Source organism: Pelophylax lessonae (genome assembly GCF_965119305.1).
Source record: "Pelophylax lessonae genome assembly, chromosome: 2".
Lineage (NCBI taxonomy): Eukaryota > Metazoa > Chordata > Amphibia > Anura > Ranidae > Pelophylax > Pelophylax lessonae.
Window position 1 is genome coordinate 663821534 of NC_138769.1, and position 17942 is coordinate 663839475.

Consider the following 17942-nt stretch of genomic DNA (forward strand, 5'->3'; position numbering starts at 1 on the left):
GTCACTAGAAAAGACATTCTTGCCCTGTTACCTGGGAGCAAGGTCTTGCTCTGCCACTTGGTAAGATGTCTCACCCTGTCACCAGGAGGGGCAGTCTCACCCTGTCACCTGTAAGGACTGTCTCACCCTGTCCCCAAGAAGGAAAGTCTCACCCTCTCACCAAGAAGGACAGTCTATCCCTGTCACCAGAAAGAAGAGTCTCACCCTGTCACCTGGAAAGACAGTCTCACCCTGTTACCTGGAAGGACAGTTTTACCCTGTCACCAAGAAGAACAGTCTCATCCTGTTACCAAGATGGACTGTCTCACCCTGTCACCAGAAAAGACAGTCTTACCCTGTCACCTGGAAAGACAGTCTCACCCTGTCACCTGGAAAGACAGTCTCACCCTGTCACCTGGAAAGACAGTCTCACCCTGTTCAGTGGAAAGACAGTCTTACCCTGTCACCAGGAAGGACAGTCTCACCCTGTCACCAGGAAGAACAGTTGGCAATGAGTAAGCGACATCTCTAAGTCGTGAAACGCGTCTGCCTTTGTGTCCTGCATCCACAGTGTGTTGTTCTAGTTTGCCCATTTGTTTTGATGTGGAATAAATTTTACTCCAATTTTTGATTTACATCGGAGTGCGGTCATTTTCTTCTTGCTACCAGGAAGAACAGTCTCACCCTGTCACCAGGAACAAAAGTTTCACCCTGTCACCAGGAACAAAAGTTTCACCCTGTCACCTGGAAAGACGGTCTCACCCTGTCACGTGGAAAGACAGTCTCACCCTGTTCAGTGAAAAGACAGTCTTACCCTGTCACCAGGAAGGACAGTCTCACCCTGTCACCAGGAAGAACAGTCTCACCCTGTCACCAGGAACAAAAGTTTCACCCTGTCACCTGGAAAGACAGTCTCCCCAGTCACTTGGAAGGACAGTCTCACGCTGTCACCTGGAAGGACAGTCTCATCCTGTTTCCTGGAAGGATAGTTTCACCCTGTCACCAGGAAAGACAGTCTCACTCCTGTCAGTTAGAAGGACAGTCTCACCTTGTTACCTTGGTGCAGAGTCTTATGCTTGTCACCTGGGAGTACAGTGTTACCCTGTCACCTAGTAGTAGAGTGTTAACTGTCACCTGGGAGTAGGGTATCTCACTTTGCCTTTTGAAAGAGGACACCCTTATATTTTGCTCTTTTGTTGAATTTTGTGAATAGCAAGCTCCTGTTCCTACAGGTTATACATTATTTTTAAATCTGAGTGGGTTTTTCACCTAAGCCATTATGATTGTTACTAGTAACACAAGTGTCAAAAAGGGAATGCATCTTAGAAATAAGTCAGCAAAAGAGAACAAAAATCAAAGCAAAACTGAAATTATACCTGACTTCTTCTTTACTGACATCCCTTTAATTGAGAAATATAACACAGAAAATAATAAAACAAACAAAATAATTTTTATAAACAATAATAACAACTAAATAAATAGCTACACAATTTTAGAACGGAAAAGTTAACAGGAAATAAATAGTATCAGTACTAGTAATTCTCTTATTTGCTCCCTTTTGGTCTGTTCAATACACTATTAAAAGCCTTTTTTTGTTGTATGTATTTGTTAACTAGGGTTGCACAATTCTACGAGTACTCATACTTATACTCGTGCAAATGCTCCGATACCTGAAACCGATACGTTTGCGGCGCGATATGAACCAATACAAAATGAACTGTTATAGTGACCTCAGCCTGAGTTCACACAGGAGCGGTGCGGGAAACCCACATTCCTGTTAAAATCGCATGAGATTCTTTGCAGGGCAATTTGAGCCTATTTATTTTGTATGGGCTCAAACCGCAACAGTATCAGTAATCGGTATAGGCGAGTACTTGAGCACAAGTATTGGTAATCGTACTCGCCGATAAAAAAAAAAACCTATTGGTACAACCCTGTTGATATCTGCAAAGAAATACCTGTTGAACATGCCAGAAATCTTGTGAGCTGATAACTTCCTGTGCTGCACTCTTATCAGTTACATTATTCCCTGCCATCTCTGTGCACTACAATACACCCCCCTCCCTATGCTACAGAAGGTGTAAAGGGCGAAGTGTTCTGTAGTCTGGTCCTTGCTGCCCCTCCATAAATACAGTACAGTGAATAAGGGTGATCACCATAGGACAGGAAGTGTGTTACTGGTGGGATCATCTGGTGAAAAAATAAAAAGCCTGAAAGAAAGGAAAATAATGCAGCCAGCACATCTTAGAACTGATAAGCTGCAAGTTACATTTTTTGTTCTTGGGTGTAAATATGCTTTAAAGAAAGTAATTGGTATAGAGTGATTGGTTTGACTGTGCAAAAAAGCTATAAGCAACTGATCAAGCTCAAGATGCTTTTCAGGTTGATCAAAAACAATACAGTAATTATATTGTTTCATATAATCATAGTACAAATATATATATATATATATATATATATATATATATATATATATATATATATATATATATATATACATACAGTGTATATAGAGTATATTTATCAAGCAAAACACCCCTGTATAAAAGTGTATCTGTACAATATAACCACTAAAATAATTATGTTATAGTTATTTATGAGTAAAGCTGAAAACCTTTTAATTTGAGCAGAAAACTCAGGCTTGATCAATGCTCTAAAATGTGTGCATCATTAGCAACCAAGCTGAGAACTTTCTACAATCTCAGATTTTGAATAGGATGTATGCTTTAAGCTGGATACACACTATACAACTTTTGTTGATAGATTTGCATTAGATTTACCTTCAGCTATGTAGTGCAAGGGCCTGCCAGATTGCATACAAATTGAAAGTGTTTGGGTTTGACCTCATATTATATGGTTTTGGTAAATCTAAAGGAAAAAATCCAAAGAAAATTGTATAGTGTGATTCCAGCCTTAGGCAGGATACACACTATACAATTTCCTTTAGATTTTTTCCTTTAGATTTACCAAAACCATATAATATGAGGTCAAACCTAAACACTTTCAATTTTGTATGATATCAGGCAGGCCCTTGCACTACATAGTTAAAGGTAAATCTAAAAGAAATCAAACAACAAAAGTTGTATAGTGTGTATCTAGCTTTAGAGTAGCCTCTCTCAACCAGGGTTCATTTGGGGATTGCTAGGGGTTCCTTGAGCAGTAAATAGTATAAGAAGGCATACAGTACATTCCACTGACCAACATTGTAAATGTTCATCTCCCCCGGGACCACCAGTGTAAGGGCAAGAGAATGTCACCAGCACACCATGGATCTCCAGAATGGGTCCCAAAGCATTATTCAGCAATCACATTACAGCAGGCAGCAATATTTTGAAGCCTCAATGTAATCACTGAATAAAGCTTTGAACTTTTTCTGGAGATTCACGGTGTGCTGCTGGTGACATTCTCTTGCTCTGACTAATCACGGTTCTAGCCAGTGGTCGCTTCAACCCCAACTTACTTATTTGCACAGTCATTTCTACAGGAACCTGTGCTTTTGGAATAGTGTGTTGGAATTCACTGGTATAAAGGGACACCTATCCAGCTGACTACCATTGTACAGGGAAACTTTTCTATGATTTTCAATGTATGGGACCACTTTTCCACTGCCCACTCCAATGACCAATACTGGCACTAGTGTTGCCAGTATTTCTCTGCTGACCACAACTAATGTACCATTAGTTGTAGATATAAAACATTTTTGGGCAGGGATTCCCTGAAATCCATACATTATTTTAGGGGTTCCTCCATGTTAAAAAAAGGCTGAGAAATCTGAAGGCATCCATTGCTGACCTACTTCTGAAAATTCATGACTGGCTGTCTCTGGCTTCAGTACTTGTCACCTACTGTAACACTGCATAGGTAACCAGTCACAATAAAGTACATGTTTGGAGTCAGTGACTTAGAATATACTGAAGGCATTGGATCTGCATAAGCCAGTGTGCTATGTGGATTTCTAGAAGGAGGCATCAGCTATATAGCATAGCTGTTTAGAAAATATTTTATTTTACAGTCATTAGTATTAACCACTGGCAGATAAGAAAGAACAATTTTCATTTTATCAACACAATACAAAAATCATATACACACCTGCACCTGGGTTGAAGAGAATCAGACAATATTTGAAGAGCTGTAGCCGTATCTTTCTCTGCAAAGTATCTGAAATATAACAATACAAAAAAGTACCAATTTAATCATTATGTATACCCAGTCCAACAGAGAAAATGAAATACAGCACCCTGCTGGGTCACGTTATTACATTTACATAATTGTGACTACATATTAGCTCACTGCCCCTTCAAAATCTTAAGTACCAATAAGAGAGAAGAAAAAAATGTTTATATAAAAATACAACTGACATCGTCAAACCTTTCTCTATGTTTAATTGTATCATTATCATTATATTTACCACACCAGCCTTTATTTATTAGGGCACAGTAGGAAGTTTCTGTTATTCAGCAATACCATTCAGACGTTATCTGCTATGAACACCTTAAGCTGAACGCCAGGATGAACAAATATCTAAACGCATCAGGCATCCGTATTCTTACTTGGACCTCGGTGTGCTTTGTATATTTCTTCCAGTAATCATGTGTGAAACTTTGCCTATGTGCAGGAGCTTCCTGTAATAAAGACTGGTCACTGCTGCTCTCTCCTTGTCTAGGGTGACTGCTCTTGTTTCTGCACCTCCTTTAGTCCTTTGCAGGCAGTATTGGGTGAAGTCTGATAGGTCCCTCCTACAACTCTGCTCTATGCACAGGCTATGCACAGGCTATGTACAGCACAGCGATGATGTCATTTCTACTTTTTCAAGGTGACATCTGGGCTTGCAAAGCTATTTGTATCCACATATCTACTGGAAAATATTTCAATGAAAGTTTTTGTGCCCGGAGTTCAACTTTAACTTGCACTACCACAACAGTGCCATCTTTTTTCTGAGCTGCTCAGTGGAGAAAGCTTCACCCTGTACATGTGGCACACAGAAATTCTTATTTAAGCTGGCCATAGACGGTTTAAATCTCAGCCGGTTCACCAGGAACTGGCTGAGATTCGAACCATGTATGGCCAGGCTGAATGTACCCAAGTTGTTCGATCAATCAAGCCGGGTACAATCAGACTGACAGATTTTACATACAATTATCGCTAGCTTTCCCTGCCAGCAGTATACAATGGATTGGCGGGAGGGATTCCCCTGTCAACACTGGCACCACATTGTCCTGTACCCCCAACTGTGAAGTGTGAATGTAGCCAATTAGTCCAGCGCACACGTTTAGACCTAACAAGCTATGGAAGCTTGATGTGTCGGAAACGTTTGCTAACATCCATAAACTGCAGCAGCGAAAACAACAGGGGAGGGCTGGCAGCTTTAGGCCTAGGGGACAAGTCCAGTCAAGTGGCCCATTGAACCATCGAATCAGCTCACCATTCATGCCTATTTGGTTTTATAATGGATATTGATGTTATGAAGCAAGACAAACATGATGCAATGGTAACATAATTAAATGTTAATAGCAACAAAGGAGGTTTACCAAAAAATATATGACATTACGCCAGGGCCTAGGAAGCTCCTGTCAGGCAGAGATCACTATGCCTGACAGGGAAGTGACTGTGTTAGTATTGTGCCGACTGGGTGCAGTAGAGTACTCTGCACACTCACACCGCTCCGCTGCAGCTCTGCAAATATAACATTGTGTAGCGGCGACCAGCAGCTGTACTCAGTGTCTGGCAAGGGGAGAGAGAGACCCAAAGCACCGATCTAAGTGTAGCAGTTTAAAACCTTTAATGTAGGATAAAAGCAATATAACCTACAAGAGTGAAGTGGTAACAGGCATCAAGTTATATGTGGAGGTCCTGGGCAATTCACATCCAGGTGGTCCCTTGGAGTCCTTAGCGGAGCCGGTCCTGGTGCAGGGGAGCGGCGGTCTCCTGTGGGGGACAGGAGACAGTCCTGGTCCGTAGCTGCAGTGGGTTGCTGTTCCGCATGCCCAGGACCTCCACATATTTCATACAGAGTTGCTTCTCTCTTCAACCGCCAGCAGCCATCCAAGTGGACCAGAATCTTTTGGACTCTCACTGGAACTATAAAAACCCCCCTTCCCCTTCTCCTCCCAGCCCAGCATGGACTGCCCTAAGATCACTGGCATTCTGCTTGCGCCAAATATCCCCCTTTCTTGCTACTTCTTACTCAGTGTCTGGCCCCAACATTAATCCAGCCCTCAGTGCGGCCTTTTTACTCAGAATCAGAGCGGCCCGGGGGGGCAATTGCCACCCTGCCACCCTTCCCAGTCCTCCCCTGGAAAACAAAGTAGGGGATGCCCAGAGTAGGTTCTCCCTACATGCCAGAAATGACCTTAGTGGCCTTGGGCAGCAGGGTGAGCAGTGTTAGAGCACTGTGTGGAGGGACCACACTGTTTGTTTTTGATCTATTTGTAAAAGGTAGCACAGCTACCAATCACAGCTCTGAAATGCTGCCTGCCTGTGCTGCCCAGATCAACAGATGTTTAAAGCTCATTCATCTGGACACACTGATCAGTACAGAGGGTCTTGCTTATCTGTCTGAGATGCCTAAGTGGTGATCTTCACGTAATTCCTGAGTGTACATTCATGCGTCACCAAGTCTGTCTGCATTCATGGATCGGTCCCACACAAATGTACGCTCCAGGATGTGGATGAAGCACTAATATTACCAATAATACTGTGTAAAATACGCAGCCCTCTTCACGGTTTTTGTATCAATTTTTTTATTTTTTAGGTTTAACAACAGTGCCAGCCACGCAGGAGCTAATTCGCAAATATGGGAAACACTTCACAATGCACAGAATAATGGAAAGGAACTTCAGAATGAAAGAAAACAAACAATAGCTCATCAAGGTCCAGTATTTAGGATACCCAGGTAAGGAAGCTTGCAGAGTGTGGGCACCATTGTGACTGGGGCGAAAGAATGGAAAGGGGTTGATTTATTAAAGGCAAATAGACTGTGCGCTTTTATAAGAGTAGTTGCTCCAGAGCTTAGTAAATGAGCGAGAGCTCGGCTGACTTCCATCTCATCTAATCATGTGCAAGCAGAAATGCTGTTTTTACTTTTCCTTGCATGTGATTGGGTATTCTTTGTAAAATGAAACTTTACCTCATTTACTAAGCTCAAGAGCAACTGCACTTGCAAAAGTGCACAACTATTTGTCTTTAGTAAATCCACCCCACTGTTGGGGATGAAAAAGCATGGGGGAGGGAAACTGTAGTCAGAGGTAAGGGGCGAGAGGAGAGCAGAGGAAGGGGGGAGAAAATGGAGTAAAAAGGGTGTCCCCCCCCCCCCCCCCCCCCGAAGAACCAAGACATAGGGCAAAAAACAAACAAAAAGAAAACCCAATGTTTATAGATCCAGTAACTGGATGGGCTCATACAGGCATGCACATAACAGAACCAGGGTTTCTAAACTTTGAGGAATTTTAGTTGTGAGTCAATGCGGACACTAGAAAGCTTCTCATTAACAATCAGTGTGTTCTTACGTGCTTTTATTTCTTGTAAAACGACTCTGGGTTTTTTACCAGCTTTTGCTATAATCTGGTTAACTGCTATAAAAAAGTGCTGGGGAGTGGTGAGGCATGGGACTGTGTGATGAAGGTGTGCTATCCTGGGATCTTTTGGAATAGTAACATGGAACGAAGTTTGGCTAAGATTGATGATTCTGGACCATAAAGATATTAGTTTCAGACAGAACTATCATGTATGGAAAATGGCACTTTTGTGACCACAGCCCCTAAAACTTCCATCACTGTTATGCAGCAACCCAGTATGATTTTTATTATGTGGTAGATATGCAAATACATTAAAATGATCAAATTTGCAAACAATCAAAAAGCTATAACCTCCCTTCTGATCAATTTAAAATCCATTTTGATCTGATTTGATTAAACTGAGTTGACTGACCAGGGCATAATATACGTGATCGATTAGCATCAGTCGTCAACAAATGAGATACTTTGTTCATGAGTGTGGTCGTGTTTTGATCAATTCAGATTTTGAATATACATGGTGGAAACAGAGCTGCAATGGTTGTATCATAAAGCAGAGCTCCATCTCTTTCAGGAAAAAAAAAAAAAAAGTCAGCAGCTACAAATACTGTAGCTGCTGACTTTAAATATAAGGACACTTATCTGTCCACGAATGGGGAGGAGGAGGAAAATAAGTGGAGCTTCCCCTTTAAGGGCATATGGGTGGACCTCCGCTTTAAGGGCATATTCCTATCTGTGCGATCTTGGAAAGCTAAAATGCACCTTCCCAGCATGTCAAAATTGCATATAAAACAGTCCCCTTTAACCACTTGATCTCCAGAAGATATTACTCCCCTTATTACCAGGCCATTTTATGCTATTTGGCACTGCACTGCTTTAACTGCTAATTGCGCAGTAATGAGAAAGTAAGAGAACTAAATCCTTCCATACAAGTGGCATATGGTTAAAGCTGCTTCCACAAATAACCTGGTGAGGCCAAGTGAGAGTTGTCCTTATCTACTGTAAATAGCTGAAGTTGGAGTATCTGACCATTCCTTTCTCCCATCCAAGTTCCACAATAAATAAAAAAACAAATCCCCTGTACTGTTAATTGAGTAACGAGCAAACGGGAGTAAGGATGGATGTGTGAAAAATCCCATAGTGACTGTCTGCAGGTAATCAGAGGGAGACCCAAGAAGTCATCACACAGCAAGCCCTACGGGGACAGTGCTACATATAGTATATACATTGGAATTTTTATTTATTTATATTATGGTGATCAGTGACTTATAGTGAGACTGCGATAGTGTGGCGGGCAATCTGACAATAACGGATGCTGTGGGGGAACGAACTAACTAACTGCCACTGACATTGCCAGTGACACTAATACAGTGATCAGTGCTACTAATATTCACTGTCACTGTACTGATACAGGCTGAGAAGGGGGTTACCATTTAGGGTGATCAAGGGGTTAAATGTGTGCCTAACAATGTGTATATTATGTGCTGATTTTTACTAAATCATCCCCTCTGTACAGAGCTCTGGGTTGTGATTGTACGCAGCCGATCAGCCTGTCCTGGCCATGAATCATTGGCCGGGACTTGCTGACAGATACTTGCTGTATACAATCACGGCAGGTGTCCGGGGGTGTCACAAGCCAATGTACAGCAATGTAGCATACTGCACTGCTGTATATTACCATGATTAAAGCGTACGTTTTTTGAGCTTTGTACACTACAAATAAAATTAGCAAAAAAAAAAAGCCGTGTGATGCACTGATTTGTGCACCACACTGCCCCCTGCTGCAGCTGGTAATGGAGATCTCTATTGTTGTGTGAATACAACCCTAATGCTATGTAACTGTACATCTATGCTGCGCTTTTGAAAAGTCCTGCTTGCCGCATCTTCAGTGCATTTTGTGAAAAACACACCAAAAACGCAACTCAAGTGCATTGTTTGAATCAATTTTTCCCAGGTGACAAGGGAGAAAAACGCATGCAAAACTTATAAAAAATGCATTATGCTTTGCGTATAATTTTAATGCAACACACTAAAAAAGCTATATGGATTTCAAAAAACCGCATATTGCGTTTTACAACACACCGATGTGAACGGCCCGATCTAAATTTATTTCCACGTGTGTGGCATATCTATTGAACGGGTTGTTGACTATAGATCAATTATTCCTACGGGAAGAGAATGATGGGAAAAGAAACCAAGCATTTATGGAATCGTATGTGTATTTATATATATATATATATATATATATATATATATATATATATAAAAAAAATATATATATATATATATATATATATATATATATATATGCTGATTCCATTAGAAATATTCTAAGTGTTTTTATATTTTTCCTACAAAACCTTTATACCAAACATAAAATGTCAGTGCACACAATGTTTCAGAGCTGCTTGTAACAATTTTTATCTTAGGACTCGTTCAGAGCAGCTGCTGCACTGCTAGGCAGCGGCTGGTGTGCCCAGCGGTGGGATTAGTGCATCTCACGGTCAATATTTATATTTATTAAAATGTCACACTGACATTTCATATTTCTATCGGCCAGTGTGTGTTGACCTACGCTGCAGTGCAAAAAAGTACTGAATGCAGTACTTTTCATTAGAGCACACTGCCTACATACCACTGCAACACAGTGGTGTGAACTGGCCACACCAGAGACAAGACATTTTCCCTTGTCTTGCGTGGAGGTGCCGTGCCCAATGCAGCCCCACTGCACCTGGTATGGTTCAATCTTCCGGGAAGGGGAGCGTGCTGCTTCTGCTGTGGTTTGTCACAGCAGAAGCCGATCAGCGGGAGCCGGGCATTGCATGTCTGCCGGAACCCTCTGATCGTCGGGAAGACACACAGGACGGAGCTCTGCCTATGTAAACAAGGCAGAACTCTGTTCTGATAGGGGGAAGTGATGGGTTTTCTTTCCCTGCAAAGGGAATAAAATCCATTACTAATCTTAGTAAAAGCACAACACACAGTACACAAAAACACTGGCTGGGCACACATTTAACCCTTTGATCGCCCTAGATGTTTAACCCCTTCCCATCCAGTGTCATTAGTACAGTGACAGTGTCATTAGCGCTGATGACTGTGATAGTGTCACCGGTTCCCACAAAGTGTCAAAAGTGTCAGTTAGTGTACGATTTTCCGCCGCAATATCGCAGTCCCACTATAAGTCGCTGATCACCTCCATTACTAGTATAAAAAAATAAAAATAAATAACAATTCCAGTATACAGTATATACCATAGTTTGTAGATGCTATAACTTATGCGCAAACCAATCAATATACAGTGAAACCTTGGTTTGCGAGTAACTTTGTTTACGAGCGTTTTGAAAGACGAGCAACATTTTTAAAAAAAAACTGTCTTGATATACGAGCAGTTTTATACACTAAAAGAATGCCATCCCCTCTGTTAATGCACTCTGTTACATACCATTATGTGTCCCAGTGCTTGTACTGTATATAAAGATGCCGATTTATACTGTTTCAGAGTGTTAAAGATGCCGATTTATACTGTTTCAGAGTGTCCCTGCGCTTACTGTATATGTCTCCTCGTTTCTCTGCCTCTCTCTCACCTCGTCTCTCTGCTCTACCCCGCGGGAGGGGCCGTTCACTCCTTCTGACATCATCTGAGGAGGAGGGGAGGAGAGAAGCAGAGGGCTGCAGTGAACAGCCAGACACGCTCTAATACAGTATAAATCGTCATCTGTTATGTACAGCACGGACACAGGGACACATAATGTTTAACAGAGGAGATGGCATACTTATACTGTACAGTAATGTACTTTATATATAATAACAGCATATCTTTATATTACTATAAATGCTTGTGGAACGAATCATCTGAGTTTCAATGCTTTCCTATGGGAAAACTTGCTTTGATATACGAGTGTTTTGGATTACAAGCAAGCTGCTGGAACGAATTATACTCACAAACCAAGGTATTACTGTACGTTTATTGGGATTTTTCTTCCCAAAAATATGTAGCAGAATACATTTTAATCTAAATTTATGAAGAAATTAGATTTTTTTTACAGGATATGTTTTATAGCAGAAAGTAAAAAATATTGTTTTGATTTTTTAAATTATCAGTTTTTTTTTTTTTTTTGGTTATAGCTCAAAAACGAAAAAACTTAGGGGTGATCAAATACCACCAAAAGAAAGCTCTTTTTGTGGTAAAAAAAAATGACAAACACTTTATTTGCATACAGCGTTGCATGACGCCACAATTGTCAGTTAAAGTAGCACAGTGCCGTATCAGAAAAAATGACCTGGTAATGAAGGGGGGTAAATCTTCTGGGGGTCAAGTGGTTAAGGCACTGAAATAAAAATGGGGGGTTCATTGAAAAAAAAAAAAACACAGCAACCAAATACAGCTTACCAATGTCATGTCAGTAAATTATGCATTCATCCCCGAAAAAAGAAAAACAATACAGATAAAAGAATAACTGACGTTCTAGTTTCTACGTATATTGCACAGCTATCTACAAGTTGCCCATATACTTACACCAAATTGTAAAGTCCCAAGAGACCCATTCCTCTAAAATCTGTTTTTGGGTCATCTCCTTGGAAACCGATTTCACACCACTGCTTCGAGACCCGCGCATCCAGCTCAACACCAGGTTTCAGCATTTTCCACAGCTGTAAATTACAAATGAATCATATCACAAGATGTTTCTATGTTTCTTATCCAGAGAGCATACATTAAATAAAACATTTATTAATGCAATCCACAGCCCTCAAAAGGAATAACAAGCAGCTAATGAATAAAGTTTATCTTAACCCAGAAAGAAGAGTTTAATATATTACAACCTACTAATTATTAGTTGTGGTGGCTAAATACATTTTTTGTTTTTAATCTTTTTTAACCCTTTATTTTCATTTGGTGATCCTGCCAGCAACACACTTCCAGTCCCGGGGTGACAACACTCTTTGTGGTAGGACTACAGTTCACCTCCCACTCTTCTCATCTCCACAACAAGATGGGGGGGGGGGGGGTCCACATTCCTTTGACAGTTTATAAGACACCCTAAAGTGGTTGTAAAGGCAGAAGGTTTTTTTTTATCTTAAAGTGGTTGTAAATGTATAGATTGAAGTGGTTGTAAAAGCAGAAGGTCTTTTTACCTTAAAGTGGAGTTCCACCCAAAAGTGGAACTTCCGCTCATTTGCTTCTTTCCCCCCTACAGTGCCACATTTGGCACCATTCAAGGGGGGAGGGGGGGAACGGTTACCGTTTTTGACAGGTACCGTTGCTCACTTCCGGGATACGGCGCCGCGGCCCCGTCCTTCGGAAGTTTGCCCCCCTCCTCCTTCCCCCACCGCTGAGCGAATCCAAATGTGCAGCACGCTTCGCGCAGTAGGGATCCGCCCGTGAAGCCGCAAGGCTTCACTGCCGGGTTCCCTCACCAGCAATGGCTGTGGCAGCACCCAACAGCCGATGGAAACATCGGCTGCGGTGCCGACATCGCTGGACTCCAGGACAGGTAAGTGTCCTAATATTAAAAGTCAGCAGCTACAGTATGTATAGCTGCTGACTTTTATTAATTTTTTTTGGGGGGGAGGGGGGTGAAACTCTGCTTTAATGCATTCTACATTAAAGTAAAAAACCTTCTGTTTTCAGCTCTCTCTGCCAGCCTCCCTTTATACTTACTTAATCCTGATCCAGCACTGAGCTCAAGTGCGGCGGCTCTCTCCCTTCTCACTGGGCAGATTGATAGCTGCAGGAGCCATTGGCACCTGCTGCTGTCAATTTAAATCCTGTGATGTGGTGCTGAGACACACTGTCCTTGTCTATAGACCCAGACAGCGTGGCTCAAGATTTCACCCGCAGATGTGCTACAATAGGAAGCGGTGGCGTACTGAGAAGAGGAGGGGGACTGGCGGGGGACCCAAGAAGAGGAGGAGCGGGTCTGCTCTACGCAAAACCAATGCACAGAGCAGGTAAGTATGACATGTTTATTATCAAAAAGAAAAAATACTCTACAATCATTTGGATAAGATGTACTGGATACCTCAGTTGCAAATGGGTAAAAGACATCACAGTGCTGTACAACTGTCTGCCATTTGACAAAAGGCAAAATAGATCTTTTGAAAAGGTTGGAATGTGTGGGAGTGCCGCCACAGGAGGCCGCTTTCTAAAGGGGCACAACTGCGGGTGCAATCTTGAGCCACGCTGTCTGGGTCTATAGACTAGGACAGCAAGGCTCAGCCCCACATCACAGGATTTGATTGACAGCAGCAGGGGCCAATGGCTCCCACAGCTATCAATCTGCCCAGTGAGGAGGTGGAGAGAGGAGAAAGTCGCTGCTCTCGAGCTCAGTGCCTGATTGGGATCAGGTTTAAGTAGGTATATAGGGAGGCTGGCGGAGTGAGCTGAACACAGAAAGTTTTTTAATTTAATGTAAAATGAATTAAAGTAAAAAGACATTCTGCCTTTAGAACCACTTCAATCTATAAATTAAATAAAACATTTATTCCAAGGCAATCCACTGCCCTTAAAAGGAATAAAATAATAATAATAAAAAGGAATAAAAAGCAGCTAATGATTAAGTAAATTGATCACTTCTTACAAGTGACAGAAGAATGACAGCTCCCACAGGAGAATACAAAACACTAAAAGGTAAAATCAGGTCAAATATAATAATAACAATTACTGCAGAATGGCAAAAGCTGTATTTGAAAAGGTTAACTCAATGAAGCATAATCTGTATCTAGTATTGTCACTGAGCATAAACTATTTTTACGATACCCATGTATCTCGAGCTTCCATCTCCCTCCCACACGTATAGAAATGTCTAAATATGTGTTCCTGTGTCATGATGGCAGAGCACATCTTACTCCAATGTATACTACAAGCTTTCAATGATCTGTTTGGTCTAAGTTGTGTTGTAGCCAGCGTTAGGACTCTTTCACACTGATGCTCAGTGGGCAGTAAAAACAGGCGGCGAGCCGGACAGGGCTGTACAAATAAAGCGGCCGTGATGATCCGTTTTGAATTCTGTTGCATTTTTAACTTGCACTGCAGGGCTAGAGAGGTGGCACTGCATGTGAAATTCGCCCATTAAGATGAATGGAGCTGCAGCGCAACTGCCAGTCAAATGCTGGGCTCACAATTGGGGCGCGGTCCTGTAATGTCAAGCCAATTAAAAAAAAAAATACCCCAAAAAACAGGTGCCAGGAGGTAGCAGTAGCATCACCACAGATTGTTTTTCAGAGGATAATAACCATTACCACCAGTGTGAAAGAACAGTTAATGAACACAAACACTAATACTGACCATACTCCCGTAAGATTTTGCCCGACTTTTCATACAGAAATGAGTTCACCAGAGCATTCAATTTTGCCATCACTGTGTCAATTAATTTCTTTTGAAAGGAATCCCAGACATATTAAACAGGTTTCTTTTATATCTAGAAAAGGGGTCTCCAAACTTTCCAAACAAGGAGCCAGTTTACTGTCCATCAGACTTTAGGGGGGCTGGACTGTGACCAGTGGGAGAAGAAAATATCCTGGCGTTAGTGGGAGTTTAACAATGCCCCATAATTTGTATTTGGAGAAAAAATAGTGCCCCATCATTGGTATCCATGGGAGGAATAGTGCCCTATCATTGGTATCCATGGGAGGAATAGTGCCCCATCATCAATGTCAGTGGCAGGAATAGTGCCCAATCATTGGTATCAATGGGAGAGACAGTGCCCTATCATTAGTATTGATGGGAGGAACAGTGCCCTATCATTGGTATCAATGGGAGGAATAGTGCCCCATTGTTGGTATCAATAGGAGGAATAGCGCCCCATAATCAATGTCAGTGGGAGGGATAGTGCCCCATCATTGCTATCAATGAGAGGACTATTGCCCCATCGTTGGTGTCAGTGAGATAAGTAGTGCCCCATCACTGGTGTAATTAAGAGGAGTAATTAAGAGGACTAGTGCTCCATAGTTGGTGTCAGTGGCAGGAACTATACAGCAACAGTGGGGGGAATAATGCCCCAAGGGCCAGATAAAAGCAGGCAAAGCCCCCAGACTGCAGTTTGGGGACCATTGATCTACATGGATCTTCAAATTACGACCCTCCAGCTGTTGCGGAACTACACATCCCATGAGGCATTGTAAAACTCTGACATTCACAAACATGATTAGGCATGATGGGAATTGTGGTTCCCCAACAACTGGAGGGCCATAGTTTGAAGACCCCTGATCTAAAACCTGTGCATTACAATATGTATGATTTTTCCCAAACGAAAACCACATTCACAAGTGGAATTTTGAGAAATATTTTCCATTTCAATTTTTTCCTCATCACTGTGGTACAAAATCATTGATTGGGGCACACTATTACTAATTTGAATGAATGTTACGAAAACAATAAAAAATAAATAAAACAATCGTGAATGAAAGTTGTCTGAATCTTGTGTGAAAATGTATGAAAAGACTCCTAAGGGCCTGACTTACTATAGCCTAAGGCAGGGGGCAACTAAAAGTCACAGGACACCATAGAAAAATCCACCCAGAAGTAAATAATCTTCCACCACTCCTCTCACCTTCATCAGCATATCTTCATGCTGTGAGTTCTCGGAATCATATCCCTCCCGGCGCAGCTTCTCCACCTCCACGGTTAAATTTCTGTACCCCACAATCTGTAGAAGGCAAGCCTGAAGGGACACAGAAAACCTACAAACAGAAAAAGGTAAAAAATAATGTTTAATTTTCATTTTAGATAAAAATTTATTGAGACCACTCAACCATCACTTTATGTCCCAAATCCAGCAAGGCAAAATCAAAGACGCCTTTTTGTACCTACTAACATTCTGGAATAAAACGATAAACTTACTGACATTGATCATTGGTGATATTTTTGTTTTTATGGCAATCAATTACTGGGACTATATTAGTGCAATAAACATAACAGTAAAGCAAACTCCACATTAAAGTGACACTAAACTGATTTAAAAGAAAAATTCTATAAGTATGTATTCCTAACTCAGAAAAGTCTCTTCTATTGCTCTCAGCCACATCTCCAAATTCCTTTTTTTTGCTACAGTGATCTCACTTCCTATTAGAGGGCGGCTGTGCATGTTCTCTGTGATCCCACTGTATGTAGGAACATAGCTACCCTCTCTTGCTCACTCCCGATATGGACTATGGGATTTGTAGTGTACATAGAGCAGTGTACATGACCGCACAGCGGTGCTGTGAAATAAAGTATTTAACATATTAGAACAGAGGGGATGCCAGTAACTGTCCTCACTGACTTTACAGCCACATGGAATTGCGGCAGGAGATTAGCTCTCACTCCAGAAAGTGACAGGCAGGGAGGGTGGGAGAGATGGAGAGACTCTAAGCATAGCTGGATGATGGAGGCACATAAACTGACCATAGTATCATTGATCAGCAGCCGTAATTACTGTGGTCAGTACACACAGGGGGCACCGCAACAGGCAGGATCAATCAGGTATTTTACAACACAGAATAGGACAAACTACACTGCAGAAGCACTGCTGTTTATCATGCTTTAAAGGAACAGGATATATTTTTTTCTTTTAGGGTTACAACCGCTTTAAAGTGATTGTAAATGTTTGATTTTTTTTAGATTAAAATAACAAAGATGTCAAAATTACCCACTCAGTGGAACTGTTTTGCACAGAGCAGCCCCGATCCTCCTCTTCTTGGGTCCCCTGGTGGTGCTCCTGGCTCCTCTTCCCAGCCCCTCACACCCGCCAAGTACCCTCATAGCAAGCTGCTTGCTACAGGGGTACTCCTGCTCTGCGTGTCCATTGACACACAGAACGCGGCTTGGGCCCACCCCTCACTCCCTCCTCACTGGCTGTGATTGACAGCAGCTGGAGCCAATTGCTCCTGCTTCTAAACCAATGAGGAGGGAGAGAGCCAAGAGAGCCTATGCTCTTGTGCACTTTGCTGGATCAAGATTGGCTAGGGGGGGAGGGGGTCTGCATGCAGAAGGGTTTTCACCTTAAAATGGTTGTAAACCCTTACATAAACTCAGTGAAGTACCTGGCCTCAGGTGATACACAGAGATTAAATAAATCCTTGATATTGAAATGCCCTCAAGGCACAAAGAGATAGCAGGTACTCCCATAGTTTAACACCCACAGAAGGATGTGTACCACCATAGGCTACACTTGGAGAAACACTTTCATAAACAACATTAGATTTTTTTTTTTTTTTTATACAGAAAAGTATTAATCAAAACAAAAAAAAAAAGTGAAGTTTTTACTTTTTATGGCAATTTTCACATAGTTATTTCGGTCCAGCTTGGATCAATTTAAAGTATACGTTCAGCCTTAAACTAAAATCTCAAAATCTACTTGCAGCCACAATCTAAGACTTACCTAGCCCTGTAACGTAAAAATCCCTACACATACTCTTTCTGCAGCCGATCTGGTCTGGTCCCATGCTGAGCTGTCAGCAGTGGCTTCTCTGTGT

At 41.8% G+C, this 17942-nt stretch overlaps 1 protein-coding gene across 3 annotated transcripts in view; it reads right to left on the bottom strand.

Annotated features, from left to right (window-relative positions):
• The window catches only part of ELMOD1 (ELMO domain containing 1), a 235826-nt gene that overhangs the window by 19378 nt on the left and 198506 nt on the right, over positions 1–17942 (bottom strand). For 2 of the 3 annotated variants that reach the window (XM_082244717.1, XM_082244718.1), the window contains exons 6-9: positions 16040–16169; positions 12007–12140; positions 4069–4137; positions 1356–1379 (exon numbers count right to left, since the gene is read on the bottom strand). In XM_082244717.1, coding sequence (XP_082100843.1) covers positions 1356–1379; positions 4069–4137; positions 12007–12140; positions 16040–16169 — 357 coding nt within the window. The remainder of the gene's footprint in view (positions 1–1355; positions 1380–4068; positions 4138–12006; positions 12141–16039; positions 16170–17942) is intronic. The other variant, XM_082244719.1, reaches the window with a different exon arrangement.